Genomic DNA, 25002 nt, shown 5'->3' on the forward strand with positions numbered 1-25002 from the left:
TGTATATGATTTAACATTAGATCAGATTTCTTGGATTTTAAGGATGGAATCTAACTAAGGATTACACATATCATTCAACACTTAAGGAAATGATGATTTAACCTTAGTTTTTATAGGTAATTATGATAACCTTCATGGAAGACAATTTTAAGTTATTTCCCTCAAAAAATTCTTCATTTTATTATTTTTCTACTGAAAATGAATCCTAAAAAACAAAACAGTAAAATGAAAACATACAACTGTACACTGAACAATCACATTCCTTGAGAAATAAATGCTAGAACAATGTGGATGGATTTATCTCTTATGCCAGTAATCCTTTATATGGAACTTTTCTCCATGATAAACAGACACCATAAATATTGAGTAATATTGTATAAATATTTATTCAATATAAATATTTAATAAATAATATGAAAGGCTCATGGACTTCATTTTCTCATATACATGCTAGAAATGCATCTTTCTCAGTCTTTAACTTGTTTTATAAGACAATGTTACCTGTTAAAAATTACCTAGAATACCCAATGAATACACACATCAGCTTGAAAACATTTTATTAAACATTGTAGATACTGTTTCCTATTTTTAAAGAATAAAAAATTTCAATAAAACAAATGTACATTGGTTATTTTCTTCATGTGAAGAAATCTGAATTATGCAGCAATATTGAAAAATACAGTATTTCACTGCCAAAACTTAACCTATCTCAAAGAGCATAACAAATTCTGAACAAATCAAGACCATGTAGCTGCTTTAATATCCTTGGCAATGGGGAGCTAGACCCTGTCTAGGGCTTAGGAGCTGTTTTGATGCCTGCTTCTGGAGCTTCTATCTCGCAGAACTTTTCATCATCTGTAGAGGAAAAAGAAACATAAAAGCTTATGGCAGACTGTACCTGCAAATAGGCCACATAAATGCTTGGTTCAAAAAATGCTGTTTTGATTGTTTTTTAGTTGAATCAAAATCTAAGATCAGTGTGCTACCTTCACTAAAAAAATAAATCTATGTATTGGGCTGTTTCTAAAAACATCAGAAAACAGGTAACAGAGGCATTTCCAGTTGTCTACAGTCAATATGAACATTAAGAGTTACTCCAAGCTCCTCTACTATCCACTGGATATCACATTCTTCCTATGAACTGATCATTCATCATTTTCTGTCTGGGTGCTACAGTCATAAACAATAGAAACCAGTAAAAATGTCCTATTCATCACCCTTGAATTTTCTTTTTTAAAGTACTTTATTTATTCTCTTTTTTTTCTTATTTATTGTCAAAGCGATGTACAGAGAGGTTACAGTTTCATACGTTAGGCCTTGGGTACATTTCTTGTACTGTTTGTTACTTCCTCCCTCATTCCCCCCTCCCCTTGTCCCTCTCCCCCCATGAGTTGTTCAGTTGGTTTACACCAAATGGTTTTGCAAGTATTGCTTTTGGAGTCGCTTGTCTTTTTATCCTTTGTCTCTTGATTTTGATATTCCCTTTCACTTCCCTAGTTCTAGTATCAGTATATACAGTATCCAGTGTACTCAGATGAGATACAGTGATAGTGAGGGTACAACCACAGGAAGGGGATACAAAAGGATCATCAACAATAGAAGCTACGGTTTCGCATGGCATGTTGAAAGTGATTAATTTAAACTATTAGGTATGTAATTAAATTACATATTATTACATAATTGAGTCATCTGCATATATTTAGAAGGCTGAACAAGTGTCTTTAATATAAACCAGTTACACTTTTATTTAGAAATTGAAGGTATAGTCTCTCTTCAAGATGTATATTCCACAAGGCACACTCCTTAATCATTGAAAACTCTTCATGAAGCTGATTGCTGATGGCTTACACCTGTAATTCTACTCAGAAGGCTGAGATATAAGGATCAAAGCCAGTCTAGGCAGAAAAACCCGTGAGACTCCTATCTCCAATTAACCACCAAAAAAGTCAGAAATAAAGCTCTACCTCAAGTGGTAGAATGCTAGACTTGAGCAAAAAAAGCTCAGGGACAGTGCCCAGGCTCTGAGCCCCTGGACCAGCACAAGAAAAACCAAAACCAAAAACAACAAAAAAACCCACTTAAACTCTTTATGAACACTCATTCTGAGACATTTCTACTTACTTTCCAGTGTTTGCTGAAGTTCATGAATAGTGCTAAGAAGAACATAAAACTGCTTCCGCCTCAATTCTAGCTGTATTAACAAGAGAAAAATTCATATAAGTTGATCTATAAATACTCATATAATTCAAAACAAGGGCTAATATATAAATGTAAGTACCTTATCTTCAACAGTTTCTTTAATATGTGAGAGATGTTCTAATTCTTTCCCCAGAATCTCTAGCTCCCTGAAAAAAGAAAACAACTGCTAAAGTTTTCTGCTTGGGGAAGACAATATACAATTAACACAAATCTAAATGTATTTTAAAACTAAAAACCAAATATGAAGTTATGACATTCCACTATGGTCAGACTTTTAAGGCCGAAGATGATTTCTTTCTAATTCCTAAATATGCACTATTTTCAATAAAAGTACATTTTTAGTTAGCAAATTGTAAGTAAAGGAGAACTGAATAGACAAACTAAAAAGTGTGTCATTCTGTCCTTAAGTTTTTCTTTTTGTAACAGAAATCACACAGCTGGTTGACTACCTTTACCTGATCCCAATCTTCCATCCTTTTTTCCTCCTTTATTTCCCATTCAGAATCATTGCTTCATGCTCTTTTTTTTTTGGCCAGTCCTGGGGCTTGGACTCAGGGCCTGAACACTGTCCCTGGCTTCTTTTTGCTCAAGGCTAGCACTCTGCCACTTGAGTCACAGCGCCACTTCTGGCAATTTTCTGTATATGTGGTGCTGGGGAATTGAACCCAGGGCTTCATGTATACGAGGCAAGCACTCTTGCCACTAGGCCATATCCCCAGCCCAACTCTCTTTCTTAATGTATTCATTTATATCTCTTAATAATAAACTGTATTACTATATAATATTTGGGGAGAGGCGTCTAACTTTTACAAATGGTTACTATTATGAATGCATTTCAGAAATGATTTAAAATTCACTACATGTCTTCTTTTTCCCAATGACCATCTTTTGGGATCTGTGTTTTAGAAGTGTGTACCTAATCTGTATTTTGTTTTTATCTTATTATTTTGGTTGTACTATTTTTTATATGATCAGAGCTTCTACTTCCTAGAGAGATACTCTACCATGAGCCACATCTCCAGTCATTTTTACTTGAGTGATTTTTCAGACAGTCTCACATTTTTGTCCAGGATGGGCTTCAGATCATGATCCTCCTCTTAAGTGCCGGTTGACTGAGATGGGGTAATATTTTGCCCGAGCTTGCTTTGATCTCTAACTCTGCCAATCTCCACCTCTGAACAGCTTGAACTGAGCCACTGCTACTTAGTATTCGACTATGTAAGCAGAATATATTCCATTTATCCATTTTCCTACGGAGGTATCCTATACACATGTATTTTAGAACTACAAATAGTAAAGTTGGAAGAAGAAAAAGATTTAATCAAGCAATACTAGAATGTATAATTTTGAAACCGATCCTTCCTTTTCATAGGCTTTACATATTTCCATTAAAATGAGAAACATTTGCTAGTTCTTAAAAACTCTAATCTTACTTTAATGTCTCATGTCTATCTGGATGATGTTGAATCACTTTTGCCAAAGCATCATATTCTGAAAGACATAAAAATATTTACCAAATTAAGGATTTTTTTAACCACCAAAATAAATCCTACTTTCCTAGTACATAAAAAAATGAAGACAATTTTAACTCCACCAAACTGTAACTTCAATGATATGTGACAAAATGAAATGCTCCAAACAGGGATTTTAAGCTCCATTTCCATTTTTTCATTGACACACTCTGGATAGAACATAATAGGTCAGCATAGGCATACATAATTACTAAGTAGACTGACAAGGCTCTTAAGTCACTATGTGCCCACAAATTAGTAATTACTGAAAAATAATGATCAGATGAGTGCTGGTAGCTCACACCTGTAATCCTAGCTATGCAAGAGGCTAAGATCTAAGGATCATGGTTTGAAGCCAACCTGGCACAAGCGTAAATGAGATTCTTATCATCAATTAATAAAAAGCCAGAAGGGGTGCTATAGCTCAAGTGGTAGAGTGCTAGCTTTGAGCAAAAGGAACTTAGGGACAGCATCCATACCAAGACTGGCAAAAAATAAAAAGCAAATGATCAGTAAGGAAAATACCCTACTGTTAATTTCAGACCTTAATCAACAGAACTTCTCATTTATTCTAAAGGAAAATGTATCAGAAAATGTAAAATAACTTAAAAGTTCAGGATATTGTTTCTGTACTATTGAAACCTCTAATATGAAGTCATGTGAGTCCTGTTAACCTTTTTTTTTTTCCCCCCACCTTTGGCTTAGACTCAGGGCCTGAGCACTGTCCCTGGCTTCCTTTTACTCAAGGCTAGCACTCTACCTCTTGAGCCACAGTGCCACTTCCAGCCTTTTTTGTTTATGTGGTGCTAAGGAATTGAACCCAGGGCTTCGCACATGCTAGGCAAGCACTCTACCACTACATCATATTCCCAGCCCCTCCTCTTAACCTTTTTAAAGAAATGAGGCATGATAAAATTACTCAAACGCTTCCTAATATATGAAAACACTGTTTATGTAATTCAGAATTTATATTAGTACATAAATTTATACATCTTGGCCTTAATTTCATTGCACGCACTTTAAACTGAATAAATTAATTTTTTTTTTTTTTTTTTTTTTTTGCCAGTCCTGGGCCTTGGACTCAGGGCCTGAGCACTGTCCCTGGCTTCTTCCCGCTCAAGGCTAGCACTCTGCCACTTGAGCCACAGTGCCGCTTCTGGCCGTTTTCTGTATATGTGGTGCTGGGGAATCGAACCTAGGGCCTCGTGTATCCGAGGCAGGCACTCTTGCCACTAGGCCATATCCCCAGCCCCTGAATAAATTAATTTTTAAAAAGAGAAAATTTCTGGGCACTAATGGCTCCTGTCTGCAATCCTAGCTACTGAGGAGGGTGAGATCTGAGGATCATGTTTCAAAGCCAGCCTAGGCAGGAAAGTCTGTGAGACTCTTATTATCAATTAGCTACCAAAAATGGTGAAAGTGAAGCTGTGGCTCAAGGGGTAGAGTGCTAGCTTTGAGCAAAAAAGCTCAAGGACCACCCAGGCCTTGAGTTAAAGACCCAGAACCAACAAAAAAAATTTTTTTTTAATTAAAAAGAGAAAATAAAACGTTATCTTAATTACCCCTTTAAAATGTGAAGTTCAGCTGGGAATATGGCTTAATGGCAAGAGTGCTTCCCTCCCACACATGAAGTCCCGGGTTCAATTCCCCAGCACCACATATATAGAAAATGGCCAGAAGTGGCATTGTGGCTCAAGTGGCAGAGCGCTAGCCTTGAGCAAAAAGAAGCCAGGAACAGTGCTCAGGCGCTGAGTCCAAGCCCCAGGACTGGCAAAAATAAAAATAAAAAATAAATAAAATAAAATATGAAGTTCAGTGTTCTGGATCTCAATGTACTAATTTAATACGATTTATTTTATTTTAAATATTATTTTGCATTGCACAAAATATGCTTGGTATAAAACAAAATTGAAAAATGTTAGGCCATAAAAACTCAGACTCACCAAATATTCAATAATTTTTCTATTTCCTTATAGTTTTTCACATATATTATCACAATTGTGACTATACACTGTTTCTTATGTTTCCTTTTCCTAATTACTTTAAAGAGAACCAATGCTCTTATAATTGAAAATCACTTTGGAAGATTTTAGGAATTAGGCAATGGCTTACCAACAAGAGATTAGAACAAAACTAAATTCTAACTTTTTTTTAGAATAAAACTAAATTCTAACTTTTTAATTAGATAATCAGAAAATCTAAATTTTTGGTTCAAATTAAAATTGCTCCAGTTTAAATTCTTTAAAAGTCTCTCTAATCAAGTAAAACTCCAAATCAAGATACATATACATAAGCTTTGCTTATTAACTATAACATCATGTAAACAAAGGGGGCTGATGAGAATAAAAATCTAATACTAAGAAATACTCAGATATTACAACTCAGAAAAAAAAATCAGCATAGTCTTCTTTCTCCTATTTTAAAGAATACAGTGTAAGAATTAAATATGGCTCCTAATTCTTTTTTTTATAAATTAATTCTGGCTGCAGATTTGGCTTCACAGCATTAAAAGCTGCATGAGAATAGACAGGAATAAAGCATCTGTACACTAAACACCTCAAAATCCTTACCTTGGCGATTTTTTCTTATTCGTTTTGCTTGAAGAATCTGCTTTTTACACTCAGCAATTTTTTCATGGGCTCCAGCAATGCTTCTATCTACAAAAAAAAAAAAAAAAAGAAAGAAAGAAAAAAGGATTTTAAAGACAGTTATAATACCATGTATAATATCCATTCATTTTCAATTTTGAAATGTATTTCTAATTTAATATTTCACTGTTAACAGACCTTAGTGTTTAAAAATAGCTATAACCCAAAGCACTGTATACATTAGCATATATATTTTTGTAGCTAACATTTACTGTGTTCTTTCAATTAACATTATAATTGATATTTGGTCAGTAGCCAGAGAAAATTGTTAGCATTTTTCCCTTTAGACTATTAAAATTATAGTCACTACTTTCTTTACCTATTTCTTTGTAAATTTTTTCATAATTTTCCATTTCTCTGAGATTCATATCATATACCAGCAGAGTTTTGCCCATTGAAAATTCACATTGAGACAGGGTGCTAAGCATCCGTTGGTACTGGCTATATCTAATGAAAGAGAGAGAGATGTTAGTGGATTGCTAAGGTTCAACTACTATAATGCAGACAAAGATTTGCTAGCTAAATATTAGCAAATCCTCAGAGAATCATTTGTTTTGTTGAAAATAATTTAGAGTATCTGTTCTTCTGTTCTCTTTATTTAAATATGGTACACTTGACTTTATAAACTGCTTTAGTTACAAATGCAAGGTGGGACTACTAGTAATATAGTTTAAACAACTACTTAAACTGTTTAAATCACTTAATAATCTTTTGATTTCAAGGGTTACTATTCATAATTTTGTCCTCACAAGTATTTCACTCTATAAAAGACAGTTATGTGGAAACTGAAGTCACATAAGGAAAACTTTCTTAGTGAAAATTCCCCAACTGAAAAATAGCTAAAGCAAGCAAGCAAACAAACAACAAAAACAGACCAAATATTTGGCTCAGAGTTAGAGTACCTTCCTAGTTGGCACCAAGTTCAAACTCAACTACCACCTCCTCATATACTCACACATACCTTAACTGGTGTGGTGGCACATGCTTGTAATCCCAGCACTCTAAAGGCCAAGGAAGGCTAGAAGACTGAGTTCCAGGGCAGCCTGGTCTACAGAGCAAGATCCCAACCCCTCTCCCATAGCAAAAAAAAAAAAAAAAAATACAATCTACTTTTGATTTTTCAAGAGGTAATTCCATTTGACATTTAAATATTGAAATACTAACAAGACTTTAATAAAAACATATCAGGATATGAAATACCCCTCTTCTTGGGATCCAGAGTTGCACCATTTAATGAAACTTTTCACTAGCAAATTAATCCTCCGATCATCACCAGCACCATCTCCATCAATTAAGAGTCGCTTCCTTATGACTTCATCTGGAGAAAAGAAAGACAATGTGGGTTTAAATGACCACCTGGCCCTAGGGAAGTCCAGTATCACTCTTCACTTGCCCCTTCAAAATAAAGTTACTGACATGTACATGTTCTTAATGTCACTGAAATGTGCACCTAAAATGCCTAGTTAAAACAGACCAGGGACCAGTGGCTACACAGAAGTCAGATCTGAGGATCACTTTTCAAAGCCAGCCCAGGCAGAAAAATAAAATACTCAGAAAAAGCCGGAAGTGGCCTTTTGCCTCAAGTGGTGGAATGCTAGCCCCAGGACTGGCAAAAACAAAAACAAACAAAAAACACCCTAAATTTTGTTATGTATTCCTTATCATATGAAAATATGTATATAGTATATATGTACTTTAAAAAGGAAATGATTGTCTGCAATGGTCATGCAATGTTCTTGGAGCTGAATATAGGTGAAAAGCCTTGCTCTTAGAGTTGGTAAATTACTGATAATTCTTAGAAAACCCTTTTTGAAAACAATCTGTCCAGATTGATGGAGGTCACTGATGTGTCTCTGGCTAGAAATACTGGTAAAAGGAATAGAGAAATAGATATTTCAAACATAAAATGGTGGACTAAGAAAAGAATGAGACATAGATCAGAGAAAAATAAATAATTTGCTAAAAGTGTAATCATTATATTCTTAAATGTTTCTTCCTCCAGAAAGATTTAAAAAAAAAAAAAAACCATTTCATTTATACACCAAAGAAAAGCAACAGAAAAGGCAGTAATGTTAATGTATCTGTACTCACAAACTGACAAATAAAATGGTAACCTCTGTGAACTTAAAGATAATAAAAATTAAAAAAAACTAAAAAAGCAATGTAGATCACGATTAATAACAGGCAATCTTGAGAATATTTGTATGTGTGTTTGTGTGTGTGCCAGTACTGGGGGTTGAACTCAGGGCCACTTGCTTGCTGTTTTGCCTCTAGTTCCAGCTTCTAGATAGTTAATCGGAGACAGTTGTTTGGAGGGTTTGTGTGTCTGGGCAAGCTTTTTTTTTTTGCCAGTCCTGGGCTTGAACTCAGGGCCTGAGCACTGTCCCTGGCTTCCTTTTGCTCAAGGCTAGTACTCTGCCACTTGAGTCACAGTGCCACTTCTGGCCATTTTCTATATATGTGGTGCTGGGGAATCGAACCCAGGGCTTCATGTATACAAGGCAAGCTCCCTTGCCACTAAGCCATATTCTGATCCCTCTGGGCAAGCTTTGAATCTCAATCCTTAGAATTCAGCCACTTGAGTAGCTAGGCTTATAGGCATGAGCCACCATCATTTGGCCTCAGCTAATGTTCTCACCTAAACAAAAAATCATCATGACAAAGAAAGGTAAGCAAACTAGCATTTTTTTCATCTATATATAAGACTGCCAAAGTCCCAACCCTGATAATTAAATTGTAGGCAATGGTATGGGGAGACTATGTTTAGATACACTGTGAACATTTTTTAATAGACATGGGCATAACAATCAAAACTAAAAATACACACTTTTCTGACTTGGTAATTCCAAGTCTAGGAATTTTTTTTTTTTTTTTTTTTTTTTGCTACATGTGCACCCATGCACAAAAATACATGATGTTCTCAGTGGTGTTGTCTGTAATACAAAGAACAAAACCTAATCATTAAAAGACTGGTTAAGCAGGCACCAGTGACTCATTTCTATAATCCTAACTAACTCAGGAGGCTGAGATCTGAGGATTGCTGTTGAAAACCAGCCTAGGCAGGAAAGGCTGTGAAATTCTTATCTCCAATTAACCACCAGAAGACTGGAAGTAGAGCTGTGGCCCAAAGTGATAGAGTGCTAGCCCTGAGCAAAAATGCTCAGGGACAGCACAGAGACCCCAGAGTTCAAGCTCCAGGACTGCCCCTCCCCCCCAAAAAAAATCCCCAGGTGAATGATGAAAAATTCATATAGTGTAAATCATGCAGCCACATGAATAGTGTGGTTATCTATATGAATGCCAAAATCATGTCCTTGGGTGTGTTAAGTAGGACAGCAAGTGTATGTGTCTGTGTTGCAGAAAAGGGAGGATGTGTGTACATTAAACCTGTATGTGAGTGGTAAGAAAATACTTTTGGGAGTACTCACAGGAAAGTGATAATAGTGATTGTTTTTGGTAACAAGGACAGATAGAGAGGGAAGAAAAAGTAATTTTCTTATATGCTATTTTAGAAGGCTTTATGGGGGGAGGGGTGGTTTCTTTTTGGAATACATGCATTATTTTTAAGACAAAATTTTAAGGTGTAAATAATTTCTGGAGTCCCAGCAGTCTTTAAACAATAGCTCCTGTGTGTAGGCAGACATACTAGGTGGAGATAAATTGTGGAAGGAAGATGGTTCCAGTGTTACAATATAATCTGTGACAACACCACACACTTTTGAATAGGATATGGCTGTCAGTCATTGTTCTGAAAGACGTCTCAAGCTACAGATTCATTTGCTCTAATTAAAACAAGAAAAACCCTTAGTGTTTTCAGTTTTTAACTACCAACAATATTATAAGAAAATGAGAGTAAGTAAAACTCAGTCTATGAAGAGATCATAATGTGAGATTATGTATAAATTTTTAAATTAAAAATGCTTCTCCTTCTTAAACAGAAAAAAAAAAATCCACTAGGTAAGGCAATTTGGTAATGGCGATGCTGTTCAATAATTCCTTTGCTCCTATTTCTTCTTAAGTCCTCCCCAAGATCTCGTCTTCTTCCCAGAGCCCAATGTATGTGCATTCAGGTAAATAAAAAGGTAATATCTGAAGGGATCAGGGTAAGTGCCTTGATGGGGAGACTATCACTACACCCAAATTTTCAAGTCTGGAAACTAACTAAAATATTCAAAAAATACTTTGTGATCATTCCCATCGTGCATTTCAAGATCTAGACACTTTTATAGATGAGGGTACTACTCTAATTAGAAAAGATTATGAAAAAATTTAAATACTTCAAAAGCCAAATAAACCAAATATACAGTCTGATTTCTGATTTCCTTACTAGGGAGAAGGTGAGGGTCAGTACTGTTTCATACTATGCCTTACACATTCAGGTTTTGGTTTTTTTGTTTGTATTGGGGATTGAACTCCAGCCTCACACTTGCTAGGTTAATACCACTGAGCCACAACTGTACCCTGTTTCTTACTTGCCACTTCTGAGATAGTGTCTTACTTCCTATCTAGGGATGTGCCTGGATAAGCTCTAGCTAAGTTGATTTCTTATAGTAGTCTGTATAACAGGTTCATGCTACTGGGCCTACCACTCAGTTGAGAAGAGATGTTGAGAACTTCTCTGTCCAGGATGGCCTTAAACAGTGATCCTACCAATCTCAGCCTCCCAAGTTTCTAGCATTACAGGCATGAGCCACTGGCACTGGTCTCAATATATTTCTAAATTGGATTTAAGGTGCCTGCATAGAACCATCAGCTTTCTAAAGAACCTCATCTCAGTAAAACATTCACAAGGGCTAGCAGGCAACTGTCTACTTTTCATTTCCACAGTAGTGATTTCTCTACTTGTACAAGAAATGGGAATATCCTATCAATGAGCAGATGCACACAAAGAATAAAATCGGAGACTATGAAATAAAGATCTGAGCTTGTCTGTGTTACCTGGAGAAAGAACACAGACATTAGCACACATATTCAAAGAAGGCTACAGGGTTGCGTGACAGGCATATATACATACAGTAGAGATTAGGATAAAAGCTCCCTTTGGTTTATGGGCAAAAAGACAAGGCAGAATCTGAACTACTCTTTGGATTTTTAAGTTATCAATCAAAAAATAGATGAGAGTATTTTACCAGTATCTATCTAAATCGCAAGTAAGATAGCTTTTGACTCAGAAATCCCAGATACACTTGCACTTAAGAAACAAGACAGGGGGCTAGGGATATGGCCTAGTGGCAAGAGTGTTTGTTTCCTATACATGAAGCCCTGGCTTCGATTCCCCAGCACTACGTATACAGGAAACGGCCAGAAGTGGCGCTGTGGCTGAAGTGGGAGAGTGCTAGCCTTGAGCAAAAAGAAGCCAGGACAGTGCTCAGGCCCTGAGTCCAAGGCCCAGGACTGGCAAAAAAAAAAAAAAAAAAGAAACAAGATAGCAGGTTATATACACTGGAGCATAATAATAATAACAACAAACATTTCAAATATTGGGTGCTTAGTGGCTAATGTCTGTAATCCTAGCTATGTAAGAGATTGAGATCTGAGGATCAAAGTACAAAGCCAACCTGGGGAAATGAGTCTGTGAGATTATCTCCAACTAACTAGCCAAATGCTGAACTGGAGATGTGGTTCAAGTGGTATAGCACCATCTGTGCACACAAAAGCCAAGTGAGACCACAAGGTCCTGAGTTCAATCCATAATATTAACACACACACAACAACAACAACAACAACAACAACAACAACAAATGTCCAGCAGTAGGAAAACAAACTAAGCAAATTTTGGTGTAAAACATGGAGTACTATGCAGCTGTAAGAAAAAAACAGAATGAAGTAGCACTGTAAGGTCCACAAGAACAGTATGTACAGTATGTTTCTGTTCGAAGGGATAGTACGAGTGGGTGTGGGAGGACAGGCTGGAAGATGGGATATATTTTTATGTTCTATAACCTACTATATATATACATCTTACAGTTATTGTGAAGGTGATGTACAGAGGGGTTACAGTTACATCTGATTGTTCTGTGACTTTTAAACCAGTGGAGTACTCAAAATTAGCTGGCTGTGGTGCTGTGGTTAACTACAAAAGAAAGAATGCAGATGGCCTTTCCCTATCCTTACCCCAGGAAGGAAGGAAGCTTTGAGCCAGAGCAGAAGTTGGGGAATGGAACTGAATCTGAGAACAAGAGAACGCCAGCGAGACCAGGGATAGCTGGATGTAAGGGACTCAGAGAACTTTTCTGCTCAGGCTGCCTTCAAAACATGATCTTAAGATCTCAGTTTCCTGAGCAACTAAAATTACAGGTGTGAACCACTGACACTGAGCTTAGTTTCGGGTAATTATTAAATCAATTTAAAAGATATTTTTAAGAAAGAAAACAAAACTCAGGAGTCAAATTGCAGAAGTCCATACTACTAAATGCAGGATCTGTTCATTGGCAACTCAGAGAAGTTAAGATTCATAGGCAGAACCTAGAAGGAACATGCTGAAGACATTGTACAAAATGATGTAGCTGAGGCTGGGAATGTGGCTTAGTGGTAGAGTGCTTGCCTAGCACACATGAAGCCCTGAGTTTGATTCTTCAGTGCCACATAAACAGAAAAAGTTGGAAGTGGCGCTGTGGCTCAAGAGGTAGACTGTTAGCCTTGAGCAAAAAGAAGCCAGGGACAGTGCTCAGGCCCTCAGTCCCAATGCCCAGGACTGGCGAAAAACAAAACAAGACAAAAACGATGTAGCTGAGAAGAGCCTGATTAGGAGGTTTTCAAAGCACATGCAGCTAGAGCTGATATGGCCTAAACTGTAGGCACTGGAAAGCAGGTTAGAGGGTAGTGTGCTAAGCTGAGTTCTGGCAGCTGGGAGAGTTGCTGTCCAGGCACTCATAGATCTTCCTCTCGCTTCAGTCCCATCCCACTGTAGTAGAAGCACACCCCCTTGCGGCTACCCTCCTGGGACAGAAATAAACTAGAGCTATAGTTTGGCTAGTTCCCCAGTGTCTGCTATGTGTGTGTTCATGCATGCATGTAAGATAAAGATTTGATGCCATTTGTAAAATATGAATAAAATGATTTACTTTGCAGGACTGCTGTGAAACTCAGAGAAAAGTATATGAAAGAGCACAATGGCTGCCCATCATAGCAGCCTCCCTCTTCCTTCACATGTATTAAGCTTATCTTTATGTTAAATTTATTCCACAATCTGTAGCATCCTAAGTGTGAAAGAGCAAATGTTTTATATATATATATATATGCATATCTCCATATGGTGTATAGAAACACACTATACATTTGTGCACTCTTAATGTTGTCCAGTTATAATTCCTCACATGTTGCCTCTGTCTCAAATTTACTTGTACTTCTGGCTTAAACTGCATGGAGACAATGCTGTCTAGAAAATCCTCTGTGGACAAGAATTACTTAAATAATATCTTCAAGTACACAGCATGCTCTGTCAGCAACAAAATAAAACCAGGAACAAAAACAGGTTCCCACTTTGACAACTGCATTTATTCTTTTAAAATTTAGAGTTCCTAACATATGACATAAGCATTATTATTTTTAATGACACAGAAATTAACTCCATACAGAACACACCTAAAACATGTTTGTTTACTATTTACTATGAACACTGACTTCATAAATTACCATGCTTGAAGCCCTATGTTAAGCACTTTGATTGCTTGTATAAATAATTTTGGCAGGACTTAGTCCATCCTGTAAAAATAATAAAGATGGCTTAGAAGCTATTTTATTGATATCAAATTACCATTAGTATATAAAAACAGTGTGCAGATTCTTGTAAGATTTTATCATCAGCCTGCTACCATTCATAGGTTATTAAGATGAATGGCATATAGCTCATTTGCTAGATTCCTCATGGCAAAATAATTCTCAGCCCCTCCTTTCAAGAAGTTTAAAACAACTAAAGTATTTTTTTAAATGCCAGTACTGGGGCTTGAACTCAGGGCCAATAGTAATTTGAGATTTTTGAGGATGACTATATTAAGAATACACATTGAAGTTGGGTGCTAGTGGCTCATTCCAATAATCCTAGCTACTCAGGAGGCTAAGATCTGAGGATCAGGGTTCAAAGTCAGCTCGGGCAGGAACAGCCATGGGACTCTTACCTCCAACTAACCACCTAAAAACCCGAAGTGGAGCTATGTCTCAAAGTGATAGAGTTCTAGCCTTCAGCAAGACAGCTCAGGGACAGCACCCAGGCCTTGTGTTCAAGCCCCATTACCACCACCACCACCACCACCACCACCAACAACAACAACAACAAAAGGTATACACATTAAAGGTGGATGGGAAACATAAATGGTTTGATTTCTCTATGCAAGTATTGATCTCTCCTGCAATCTAAATAAATTGCTGATGCCTAAATAAATTGCTTAAGCCAAAACTAAATTTAGAAAGTAAAAGCAAAATCAGTGTTGGAGTCTTTTTCTCTGTCTAAATATTTAGAAAATGGTACAAGTCAGGGATGAAACCTCAATCTTTCTTTGAAAACCTAGTCTTAGCTAAAGAAATACTAATACTAAAGAAATTGTTAGATTGCATTAGTGGACTCCTTTGCTTAGCCACAAAGAAACAAGCGATGAATCTAGCCTAGTGAAAAACTTGTTTAATGAACTGGATGAACAAGTGAAATTGGAATAACAGAAGCACAAGCATGCCCATTATGTTTGCACATCTCACTTGCTGAACATATACCCCACTCGTTTCTTCTCACACTAAAAAATGGCCTGATGTGGATAATGAAATGGTCGCTCAACTTCAACATACCTCACAGTTACAACCACATACCATCCCTGAAATGTCATCATGGAATGTGCCTCTACACTCACAGGAAAACATGCACAATCAAAATACTTCTGTTATTATATCATAGTTTTTAGGCATGCAAAATATGATTTTAAATTGTAATAAGTATATATCTGTGCATTACTTTTGTAATTAAAGAAAAAGCTACTATCAAAACTAACAGGCTCTATAAAGAGGAATAAAAAAGCATGTCTCCTCCTGCTCTCTCCCCCCCTCCCCATCTCCCATCTGTTGCTCTGGCAGATCAACATATCTACCTAATGCTCTCAGCATTAGAAAAAGTGCTTTTGAAATTATTTTCATCAGGTTACTAACACTGCTTAACACGTTTTAAATTAACAGCTACAAAATACAAGCTGTACAAGTTTAAATTAACAGTGACATCTAAACTCATTTTCAGTTAGCCAAAATGCTAGATTGGCATGAGAGGAAGGAGAAAGAATGGTTTTGTCACTAGCCATGTGACTAAAGGCATCAATTCCTCAGGAACTCCATGTTTTAAAATGTAGGGTTGGAGCTTGTAGCAGAAATAAAGGACTTCTGGATATGCAGAGGCATATGTAAGAATTACATGAGGAGGGTAGTGATCAGGTACATGAAATCTCTAAGAGTCCTCATCTAAGCTCCAGGAACAAGTGGTTATTCCCCTCCAAGAGACTTACAAGAGGATGAATATCAAAGACACCCATTTCTCACTGCTGACTCCACTGCCAACAGGAATCCAAGCCCACTTCTCTTATGTCAAGAAGTCTACACTGCGCTCCCAGATTCCAATCTGGCCTTCTTACAATCCACTCTCTATACAGCAACTAATAATGACTTAAATGATGAACTGGATCACTACCTCTCACCCTAACATCCTTCAATGGGTACCAAGTGCCCACAGAAAACCCAAACTCTTTTCCATAGCTTGCAAGGCTCTGTATGAGCTCCCATTGACCTTGTTTGGTACCATAATCCTCCTGGCTTACCTGGATGCTACCCCAATGGAGTTTCTTATTCTTCCCCAAAGAGATAGAGCTTGTTTCAGGTTTTTCACTACTCTTTTCTCATCTGGAGTACTTTCTTGAAGGGCTTTTTACATAATTGAACCTTTCAGGTAGGGCTCACTTAAACTGTAGTTTTTCAGAGTTTATAGCTGACCACCCTATTTTTAGTATCCCTCCTCCACTACTGTCAACAAATTCACTCTCAAAACTCAATTATGTTCTTTCCGACAAACTGACTTATCTGGCTGAACAGTGTTGCTTCTCTTTCTCTCAGTCTTGGATCAGGGACCTAGTTCTTGTGCTAATTCCCTGCTATGAACAGCACCTCCCATGCTGCAGAAGGTATACAATAATCATTTCAGCCCAATTATTTGGATTCCATACCTAGAAGACAGAGAAGGGCAATCTCCATAGACTTAAAGATAGAAAAGGCACAACTCTTGTCACAGTAAAGTCAAAGAGAGATTAGTAAAACATGTTTGGTAATATTTGCTATTTTACTGTATTTGCTAATATTACTATGTATTAGACACGATGTAAAAAGCCTTTGTAAAATCTGTAAAAAGCCTTTTACAAATATTACTGTATTTCACTCTCAAACCAATCCTCACAAGTGATTTATTATCTTCATAGACAAAGTACAAAACTGAGACTCAAAGACGCTTAGTAATTCACCTCCACAAGGGCAGACAGGTTCTAAGTGGCAGAGTGAGGATTTTTGTGGCCTCTAAGAATGGCAAGACACTTGGTTGCAGTTGACTAGAATTGATTTTCCTTGCCCTATTCCCATCTGACAAAATCTATTCCTCCTTTGGGGTTCTCTATCTCAATAAATAGATGTATCCCTGCCAGGCATACAATCACTCAAATTAGAAACCTGGGGTTATCATTGACGACCCCTTCCCTCATAGCCACTCAGGCACATTCTGACATGGTACCTGCCCCTGTCTACTTCACTATATTTTCTCTTGGTGGAATTTCAACTTGGCCTGTGGTCCCTTTCTCTCATTAGGACTACTGTAGCAGTAGCTGGTACACAAGACACACAATAGTGAAGAGCATCAACTCAGGAAAGAAATGGCCTGGTTTAAATTAGGAGTAATTTACTACTCATATGATGCTACACAAGTTATTTAATCTGTTTGGATGGCAGTTTCATCCATAAAATACAAACACCACCTTATATGCACTGTAAGTACTATATAAATGTTAGTAATAGCGATGTTACTTACTTAGTAGTCCCTCATTTTCCCTTTTCCTCATCATTCTTCACACAGTACGTGTGTGTGTGTGTGTGTTAAAAGCAAATCAGGGCCTGAGGATATAGTTCAGTGGTAAAAGTCCTTGCCTAGCATGAATGAGGCTTTTGGGTGTGTGGCTATGGCTCATAACTTTTTAATTTGTAGTCAATACTGGTCATCTTTTAGTTCTACCAACATTTTGGAACTTGGACATGTGACTCCTCACCTATAAGGGTATTTACATTTGTCCTTCAAAAACAGGATTAACCATAGTTTTAGCCAGGTACAGGTGGCTCATGCCTGTAATTCTGCTATTCAGAAGGCTCATGCTATTTTGGAGGCTCATGGTTCAAAGCCAACCAGGGCAGGAAAATCTGGGAGAGTCCATCTCCAATTAACCAGGAAAAAGCCAGGCTGGAGGTGTACCTCAAGTAGTATTACACCAGCACCTGAGTTCAAGCCCCAGTACTGGGGGGGGGGGGGGGAGGGAGGAGGCCAAACTTTTTACCCCCTTTTCCCCAGGAAGGCTTTCTAGTTACCCGCAAACAATCTGTTGTATATTCTTACAGTTCCCTACTATGTACTTCTCAATGCTAACATTTGCAACCCTTAAAACTAGTAATTCAGCTGGGCGCTAATCCTAGGTACTCAGGAGGCTGAGATCTGAGGATGGAGGTTTTGAAGACAGCTGGGGCAGAAAAGTCCCCATGAGGCTCTAATCTCCCAAGTGGATCTGTGGCTCAAAGTGGTAGAGCACTTGCCTTGTGCAAAAAATCTCAGGGACAGCACCCAGGCTTTGAGTTCAAGCCCCTGACCAACAATAAACTAAACCCCAAACCCCTAAACTAGTAATTCAAAGTATGGCTCTCATCCAGAATGAAACCTTAGGGGAGGAAAAAAAAGGTCTGCCTGTTTGCTCTGGGCTGTATAAACCCCAAGTAGGATGAAATACCTGGTGAAAAAAGTAAAACTGAAATAAAGCAAAGTTAAATTTCCCCATGAAGTTCCAGGGCCCTTAATTCTCTCCTTTCTCTACTACCGATCCAAGGCCTTGTCATTTGTTCACCCTAAATTTCTGATTCCTTAATCCAAAGTCATCCCCTGCGGGTCCCCTACTCCTCAGAAATAAAGTCTCTCAACGGGGGGCGTCTATTTCACCCCCTCCTCAAACAGATTTTCCCTATAGCCAGATGTCAAAGGACCTCCTTCCTCCTCAATTGGCCATTATGCCAACCCACACTTGCCTACCGTTCTGTTCCTCGATTTTTGTTCAGCTCCACAACACCATCCTCTTCACGACTGACCACGAACCCAGCCCCTTCACTCTTTCCAGACCACAAGCTATGTTCCCCACGCACGCGGGCGACTTCCCGAGTCTCCACGGCGGGCGTGCCCGTCGCTCCGGAGCCCCCACCTTCACCTGTTCCCCGCAGATGTCGCCCCGGCTCCCCCTCCCCCTCCGCAGCCCACTCCCCTCCGCTCTCCCCCGGGCTGCGGGCCCTTCCCACCGGGGTGGAGGCCCCCCTCCCCCGCCGCACACACCCCCGGCCCCGAGCCGCACTCCTCCCGCCCAGGCCTCCACAAGCTCTCGGACCCCGCACCCCAGCCTCCTCCACCCACTCCCCCCGGTGCACCGCCGGAGGCGGGCCACACCCCTCCACAGCCCGCCCGGGACCCCCACCGCTCCCCGAGGCCGAGGACCCCCCGCGTGCGCTCGCAGGTCCCCCACCGCGATCCTCCCAGAGCCCCCGCGCGGCCCTCGGAAATGCCGGCCCTCCGGGGTCCCAAGTCGGGGGGCTCCGAGGAGGGGCGTCGGGCCGGTGGGGAGAAGCCCGGGAAGCCGAGGAGGGAGCCGGCCGAGCGGCTGCCGACCCCCCTTGGTCCTCCCGGAGCGCGGGGAAGGACGCGCGGAGCCGGGGAGCGGGCCTCACCGTCCGTCACGGCTCCCATGGCGTGCGCGGCGGCGGCGGCGCAGGCTGAGGCGGCGGTTGGCGGCGGCGGCGGCGGCGGCGGCGGCGGAGGTCAAACTCCCACAATGCAGCCGGGTAAACAGCCATGGAGGAGGAGGCGGCGGCGCCCGCGGCCGCCCGCTCCGACGCCTGAGTCGCGCTGCCGCCGCCGCCGCGGAACTCGCGCACCCCGCGCTCGCCGCGCTCGCCGGGGGGCGGCTGCAGCTGCGGCGGTGGCCGGCGCGTGAGGGGGGGCCAGGCGGGCGGACGCGGGGCTGCAGCCCGGGCCGCCCCCCCCCCTACTACCCCGCCGCCGCCGCCCCCGCCCGGCCCACGCCCAGAGGCCGCCCCGGAGGCCGCCGCGGCCGCCAGGTGAGCTCGCCCGGGCGGACGCCGCGGGGGCTGCGGGGAGCGCACGGGGCCGCCGCGGGCGGGGTCCCCCCCCCTCCGCTGCCGCCCCGAGAAGGTGACCCCATCCGGGCGGCGGCCTCCGGGAAGGCGGGGTGCTCGCTCCCGCGGGGAGGTGGGGGGAGGTGGGGGGAGGTGGGGGTGCCCGCGGAGAATCCCGGGCACGGGGGGTCGGGGGCGCTGAGGGGACGCGGCGCGAAGTTGGCGTCCGCGCGGGCCGGGGCGGGTCTCGAACGCGGGCCCTGGAGGCGGGCGCGGCCGGCAATGACAAAAAAAAAAAAAAGAAAAAAGAAAAAGGAGCCCTGCGTTCCAGGTGGCGCGGTTCCGGCCCGGCGTCCGCCCGCTTCCTCCCCGGGCCCTGGCGTGTGCCTGGACTAGGGTGACAGGGAAACTTCGCGACCTCCGGCCGCAGTTGACCGAGCCACCCGTGGCGTGGTGCCCGCGGTCCCCACCCGGCGCCCGGCTCCCCGCCGTCGGTGATCATCTAGGGGTGTTTTCGTTGCTGAAGGTGCCAGAGTGACGGTCGGCATCTTTAGAGGAAGTCGAAAGTGGAGGGGGAGGTGGCGGTGCCGGGTGACAGACCCGGAGTCTGACTCCTGCCCTGGGTGCAGTTACTGTCGCCTGAGCGTAGGGCAGGTTTCATTGGCATCCCTTCTCCCAGAAGTCACCTTCATGCAACTTGGATGAGCTTCTAGGCCTTGGCACCGTGTAGGTGGGGAGTGGGGTTCACACTACAGCCAGATGATGGGACCTCCCGTGGGGGTACAGTCAACATCCGAAACAAAGTGAAGGTTTGAACCCAGGTTTGGGCTTGGAGCCTTGTTAAAATTTCGTTTTCACCCTCCCCTCCCGCCCCCACAACAAGGACCTGTCTGGGATAAATCAGTGGTGGGTCATCAACTTGGTGCTTTCAGTTTCCTTTCGCATATTGTGCCCATCCTCCCAATTCATTCAAAGAGGAAGAGTTGTAAATGACAAAACAAACAAACCAAAAACTGAGTTGTAAGCATATCTTACCCTCTAAGTAGAAATCTTTATGTGTAAATTTTTCTTTCTATTGAGAGATGCTTTGAACTGCAATGGTACTGGTTTATGGCACTCTCAAAAATTAGCCTCTGTAGCCCAGAGACAAAAATTACCTTATATAAAAATGCAGCTTGCATTTGTCCACACCTAAAGATGTGAACAAGAAAGAAGATATATCTTGGTTAAAAGGTAATGGGCACCAGGCACCAGTGGCTCAGTCCTGTAATCCTAACTAGCTACTCAGAAGGCTGAGATCCAGGATGGTAGTTCAAATGCAGCCTGGGTAGGGAAGTCCCTGAGATTCTTAATCTCCAATTAATCACCCCAAGTCTGGAAGTAGAGCTGTGGCTAAAGTAGTAAAAAGTTAGCCTTGAACACAAAATTTCAGGTATAGTTCAAACCCCATGACCCCCTCTCCCCATTGTCAAATAGTGAAAAGTTGCTCTTTTTAAGTTAATTGTTACTTGATCTTACCATCTTACTGATTTCAAACAGTAGTGATTAAACAAAACTGTTAATTTTTTTTATAGGATGTCGCTCCTTGTAGCCTTTAAATTTCCTTCCCTGAGACAGTCTATCAGTATTCATAGACAGAGGACTGGCTAAACACTATAAAGTTCATTTAGTAACTCACAATTCTATTAAACAGGGCTAGAAAATTTCCAAGACCTCTGTGAACTGAAAAGACCTTAAAATTTGAGGTGTGCCTGACAGTAAATATTCAAGAAAGTTCTTGACTCAAGCAGTAAGAAGCACATAATTTGAGCGTTTAGGAACTCTTCACAGTCTGCTGTATCAGCCAGATAATTTGATTTAAGATTACATTGACACATCTGTGTCTTGAACATTTAAAAACTCATTGTATTTATTCTTTTCTCACAGCTGTGCAGTGAGAGAGCATCTTCTTTTTAAATTCACTAACCTATTTGTAAATGTTGAAAGAGGGTGGAGTGGACTTGAACTCTATACCATACCATTGTTTCTTTTTAGGGAAATCTGTAGGCAGGAACACAGAATTGGAAGTAGCCAAGTTAACAAAACTGATTTAGATAATGAACTTGGATTAGCTTAGATTTAGTGATTTATTGGTTTCTTTGACAATGTGGGAGATTAGTTAAGGAAGTTAGTGTGTTTATTTGTCCTTCCCTTTTGAGACAGGATCTCACCAAGACTTTTTGCCTTTTGAAAATGTGAAGGCTGATGAGAGGACTGGCTGGACTGTACCATTGGCTTGTAAACCAGGTAGGCATTTCTGAAATACTTTCAGTCTTCATGAACCTCTGTGGCTTTACAAATGGGTTTCAAGAGATTTCCGAATTCCCTATAGTTGGGGTCCAAACTTGTTTGTGTGTGTTTTTCTGGAAATGGGGTATGTTGTTATAAAAGACGTCTAGGATTAAAAAATGTAGACATCCCTTTATTAAATAAAATGGAATATAAGAAAATCATTCCTGTAGTACAGAAGTATGAGAACAATCATTTCTAACAAGAAAATAAATACAGAGAACTAGATCTTTATGTCCAGTGCTTTTTAAAGTTATCTTCACCTTAAGGGTGACATGTTAAGGGGTGACAAAGGCACTTCCATCTTAATTCCCACAGCCTGTCTGATCCTATACAAATAAAGGACAAGCTAGCCTGACATGCTAGTCCTGTGAGTGTATAACCGTGTCCTAATTAAATCTAAAAATTTATACCAGAGAGTGAATAAGCAGTGACTTGAACTTGACACCAGCCCTTAAAGTAAATGGTTCATTCGGCCCCACTCTTTCTGGCAAATTTGAAATTTGACCAGGAGGTTTTCACTCTACGGAAGTATATCTGTGCCTCGGCAGGAACTGATAGGAAGAAATACAGTATCTGAGTCAAAACAGAATTTACCGTGAAGTCTTGTCCACTAAATGAGAGAACCCAGACTTCACTTGCCTAGCATGTATGAGGCCTAAGTTCAGTCCCCATCACAGCAATGAAGGAAGACAGAGCAGGAAAGGAAGGAGGAAAAGAGAATGACAACCAATATTATAGATGCTGCCTTCCATCCATGAAGTATCTGGTAGTATTTTTGAGGATACCTCCCAAAAAGAGGGAGCGATGAAGCATTTTTAGGGGATCAAGCTCAAGTCTCTGCCTATTCAGTTCCTAAAACAGGAATAACAGAATATTATGAATCAAGGAACTTTGAGATGTGTGACTAAAATACCCATAATACTTCAGTCTTTAAAACAAGCATATTCTTATTGTTTCTCTGCTTTTCTTTTCCCTTTCATTTGTGTGTGCTAGGCATCTGTGTCTGTTGCTTTAGGGCTGATGAATGGCTGTGATCGTGGGTTTTGGACTTGATTTGGGCTTAATTTGCCTTTCCTGATTTCTGGTATTTTGTTCACTTTGGGCTAGTGTTCTCTGAGTTTGAAGAAGGTAAACATATAGGACAATATGTGGAAACAACTTTTGTTCAAAGATCTTTTTCAGTGTTCTGAAGATAGTATCTATTTTGATGATACCTTTCAATGACAATCCAGGAACTTTTTCCTATCTTCTGGTTGCTATGGGCCAGTACTGCAACATCTATAGAACCTACTGGATGTGTGCATTGTTTTTAGCAATGGAATTACATTCTCTCTGAGGCTAGGAAACTATCAAAATTTTGGATCTGTCATACCAACAAGCCTGTGCACAGGTTTAGAGCTGTGATCCATTCAAAACATGTTTTTTTTGGCATAGAAGCCATCTCATTCTTTACTTAGAAGAATATTAGAGGCATAAAATTGTAGCATCACTATGCAACACACATGCTATTTGTCACATCAAGGATTCTGGGCTTTTGTAGGGAGCTTGATATAATGCTTTCTCTTTAATAAGATGAAACCGTATGAGTGTGTTAGTCATAGTGTGTGGTTTTCTGTTCTTAGCACATGCATTATAGTGTGTCACCAGTTAATTTTACTTACTGCTCAAAATGTTCTCACCTTGCTGAGTTTTCCATGGTGTTCAGTGATTGAGCACTGCCTGTGTAATGGTTCTGAAGGGAACAGCCACTGTCTTTTGAGCTGTATTATGCTTAATGTTTCTGTGTCTTCCTTTGCCCTGAAGAGGCAATAATGATACTCTTCAGGTTGTTTACTAGACACTCTTACTTTAGGGAAATGTATATCCTGACCTCCCCATCCTCTTTCTATGGGGTATGTTTGGCTAATTAAAGCACACAAAGATTCTTCTTGTGTTCTAAGCCCTGGAGTTTAACTCCAGCATTGGTCCCACAGACCAAGTAGATATGTATGTTGGTGTGTCATTTCTCCTGGCCATCCTGAAGCTCTGTGGTCAGCTTCCTTTAACTTAGCCTCTTTACTCTCTCTTGGTCATTGGTGACCTGGTAACAATATTAACCGACTGGATCATTTTCTGCTTCCTTTCCTGTCTTAACATTCTCTACTCATTTGCTAGTATTGCAGTTAATATGTTCTCGTTTTAGAGTTTAACTTTCCAAAACAACATGTTGCCCAAAATAAAACCACTTGGCTGTTACTGGGTATTTTAGGATTGTCCCTCACCTGAGTAATCAATATTTTAGATGGAGATTAAAAAACATTTAAAAATTATTTATTATTTTATCTAGCTTCTAGAAAGATAAACTATGCTATTGTACTTATGATTTAAGTTTTTCTTGTTTTAAAAAAACTAAATTTGGTTCATAACTTTTAGGTGACAGTTTGAGTAATATGAATCCAGTCATTTAAAAAATGGTAGCTCCACATCTAGGAAATTAATACATCTGGTCAAGTATGCATGGGCGTATGTACCCTAGTGCTTCTCTATTTCCTTTTTTTTTTTAAATAAGAGAACACTAAAAGTAATATAAATACCAATTAGCAAAGGATTAATTAAATCAGTGAGGGCCTATCCATAGAGTGAAATATTGTCCAGTTTTAAAAGATGATGCAGGTCATTATTTGTCATGGACTATTTAGAGAAAAAAAGGATCATATGAAAATACGTATAATGGGCATTTTCTAAGGTGGATAAAGACTCTAAATGAGTACTTAAAAGAAATTACCTGAGCCAGGTGCTAGTGGCTTATGTCTGTAATCCTAGTTTCTCAGGAGGTTGGGGTATGAGTATCTGTGTTTAAAGCTAGTCTGAGCTGGAAAGTCCATGAGACTGTTATCTTCAATTAATCAACAAAAAAAACAGAAGTGGTGCTGTGGCTCAAGTGGTAG

The 25002-nt window shown here is 40.2% G+C and overlaps 2 protein-coding genes across 6 annotated transcripts in view; one reads left to right on the plus strand and one right to left on the minus strand.

Annotated features, from left to right (window-relative positions):
• Positions 1-254: 254 nt before the first annotated feature.
• Thoc7 (THO complex 7) lies at positions 255-19438 on the minus strand. Of its 2 annotated transcripts, none has more exons than XM_048356084.1 (8): positions 19337-19438; positions 7559-7676; positions 6765-6805; positions 6281-6367; positions 3633-3690; positions 2279-2345; positions 2122-2191; positions 255-855 (listed from the first exon to the last, which is right to left on the minus strand). In XM_048356084.1, exons 1-8 carry the CDS (start codon positions 19353-19355, stop codon positions 791-793), a joined length of 525 nt encoding a protein of 174 aa, XP_048212041.1. In that variant the 5' UTR covers positions 19356-19438; the 3' UTR covers positions 255-790. The 2 variants fall into 2 exon arrangements, with proteins under 2 accessions (XP_048212041.1, XP_048212040.1); XM_048356083.1 differs by having other exon boundaries at positions 259-855; positions 6678-6805.
• Positions 19439-19669: 231 nt separating this feature from the next.
• Atxn7 (ataxin 7) overlaps positions 19670-25002 on the plus strand; it is a 131783-nt gene continuing 126450 nt past the window's right edge. For 2 of the 4 annotated variants that reach the window (XM_048356080.1, XM_048356077.1), the window contains exons 1-2: positions 21240-21533; positions 21947-22030. The gene's annotated coding sequence lies outside the window, so the exon portion shown is untranslated. Of the gene's footprint in view, positions 19727-21239; positions 21534-21946; positions 22031-25002 lie in introns of those variants that run through there. The other 2 variants (XM_048356075.1, XM_048356076.1) reach the window with 2 other exon arrangements.

This window comes from Perognathus longimembris, chromosome 10 (assembly GCF_023159225.1).
Source record: "Perognathus longimembris pacificus isolate PPM17 chromosome 10, ASM2315922v1, whole genome shotgun sequence".
NCBI lineage: Eukaryota > Metazoa > Chordata > Mammalia > Rodentia > Heteromyidae > Perognathus > Perognathus longimembris.

Coding starts and splice junctions, on each gene's coding strand:
- Thoc7 (XM_048356083.1), bottom strand. Junction 6,806..7,558: donor TCTGGATCCCAAGAAGAGGG/GTATTTCATATC, acceptor CTCTTTCATTAG/ATATAGCCAGTACCAACGGA. Junction 3,691..6,280: donor AATAAGAAAAAATCGCCAAG/GTAAGGATTTTG, acceptor TATGTCTTTCAG/AATATGATGCTTTGGCAAAA.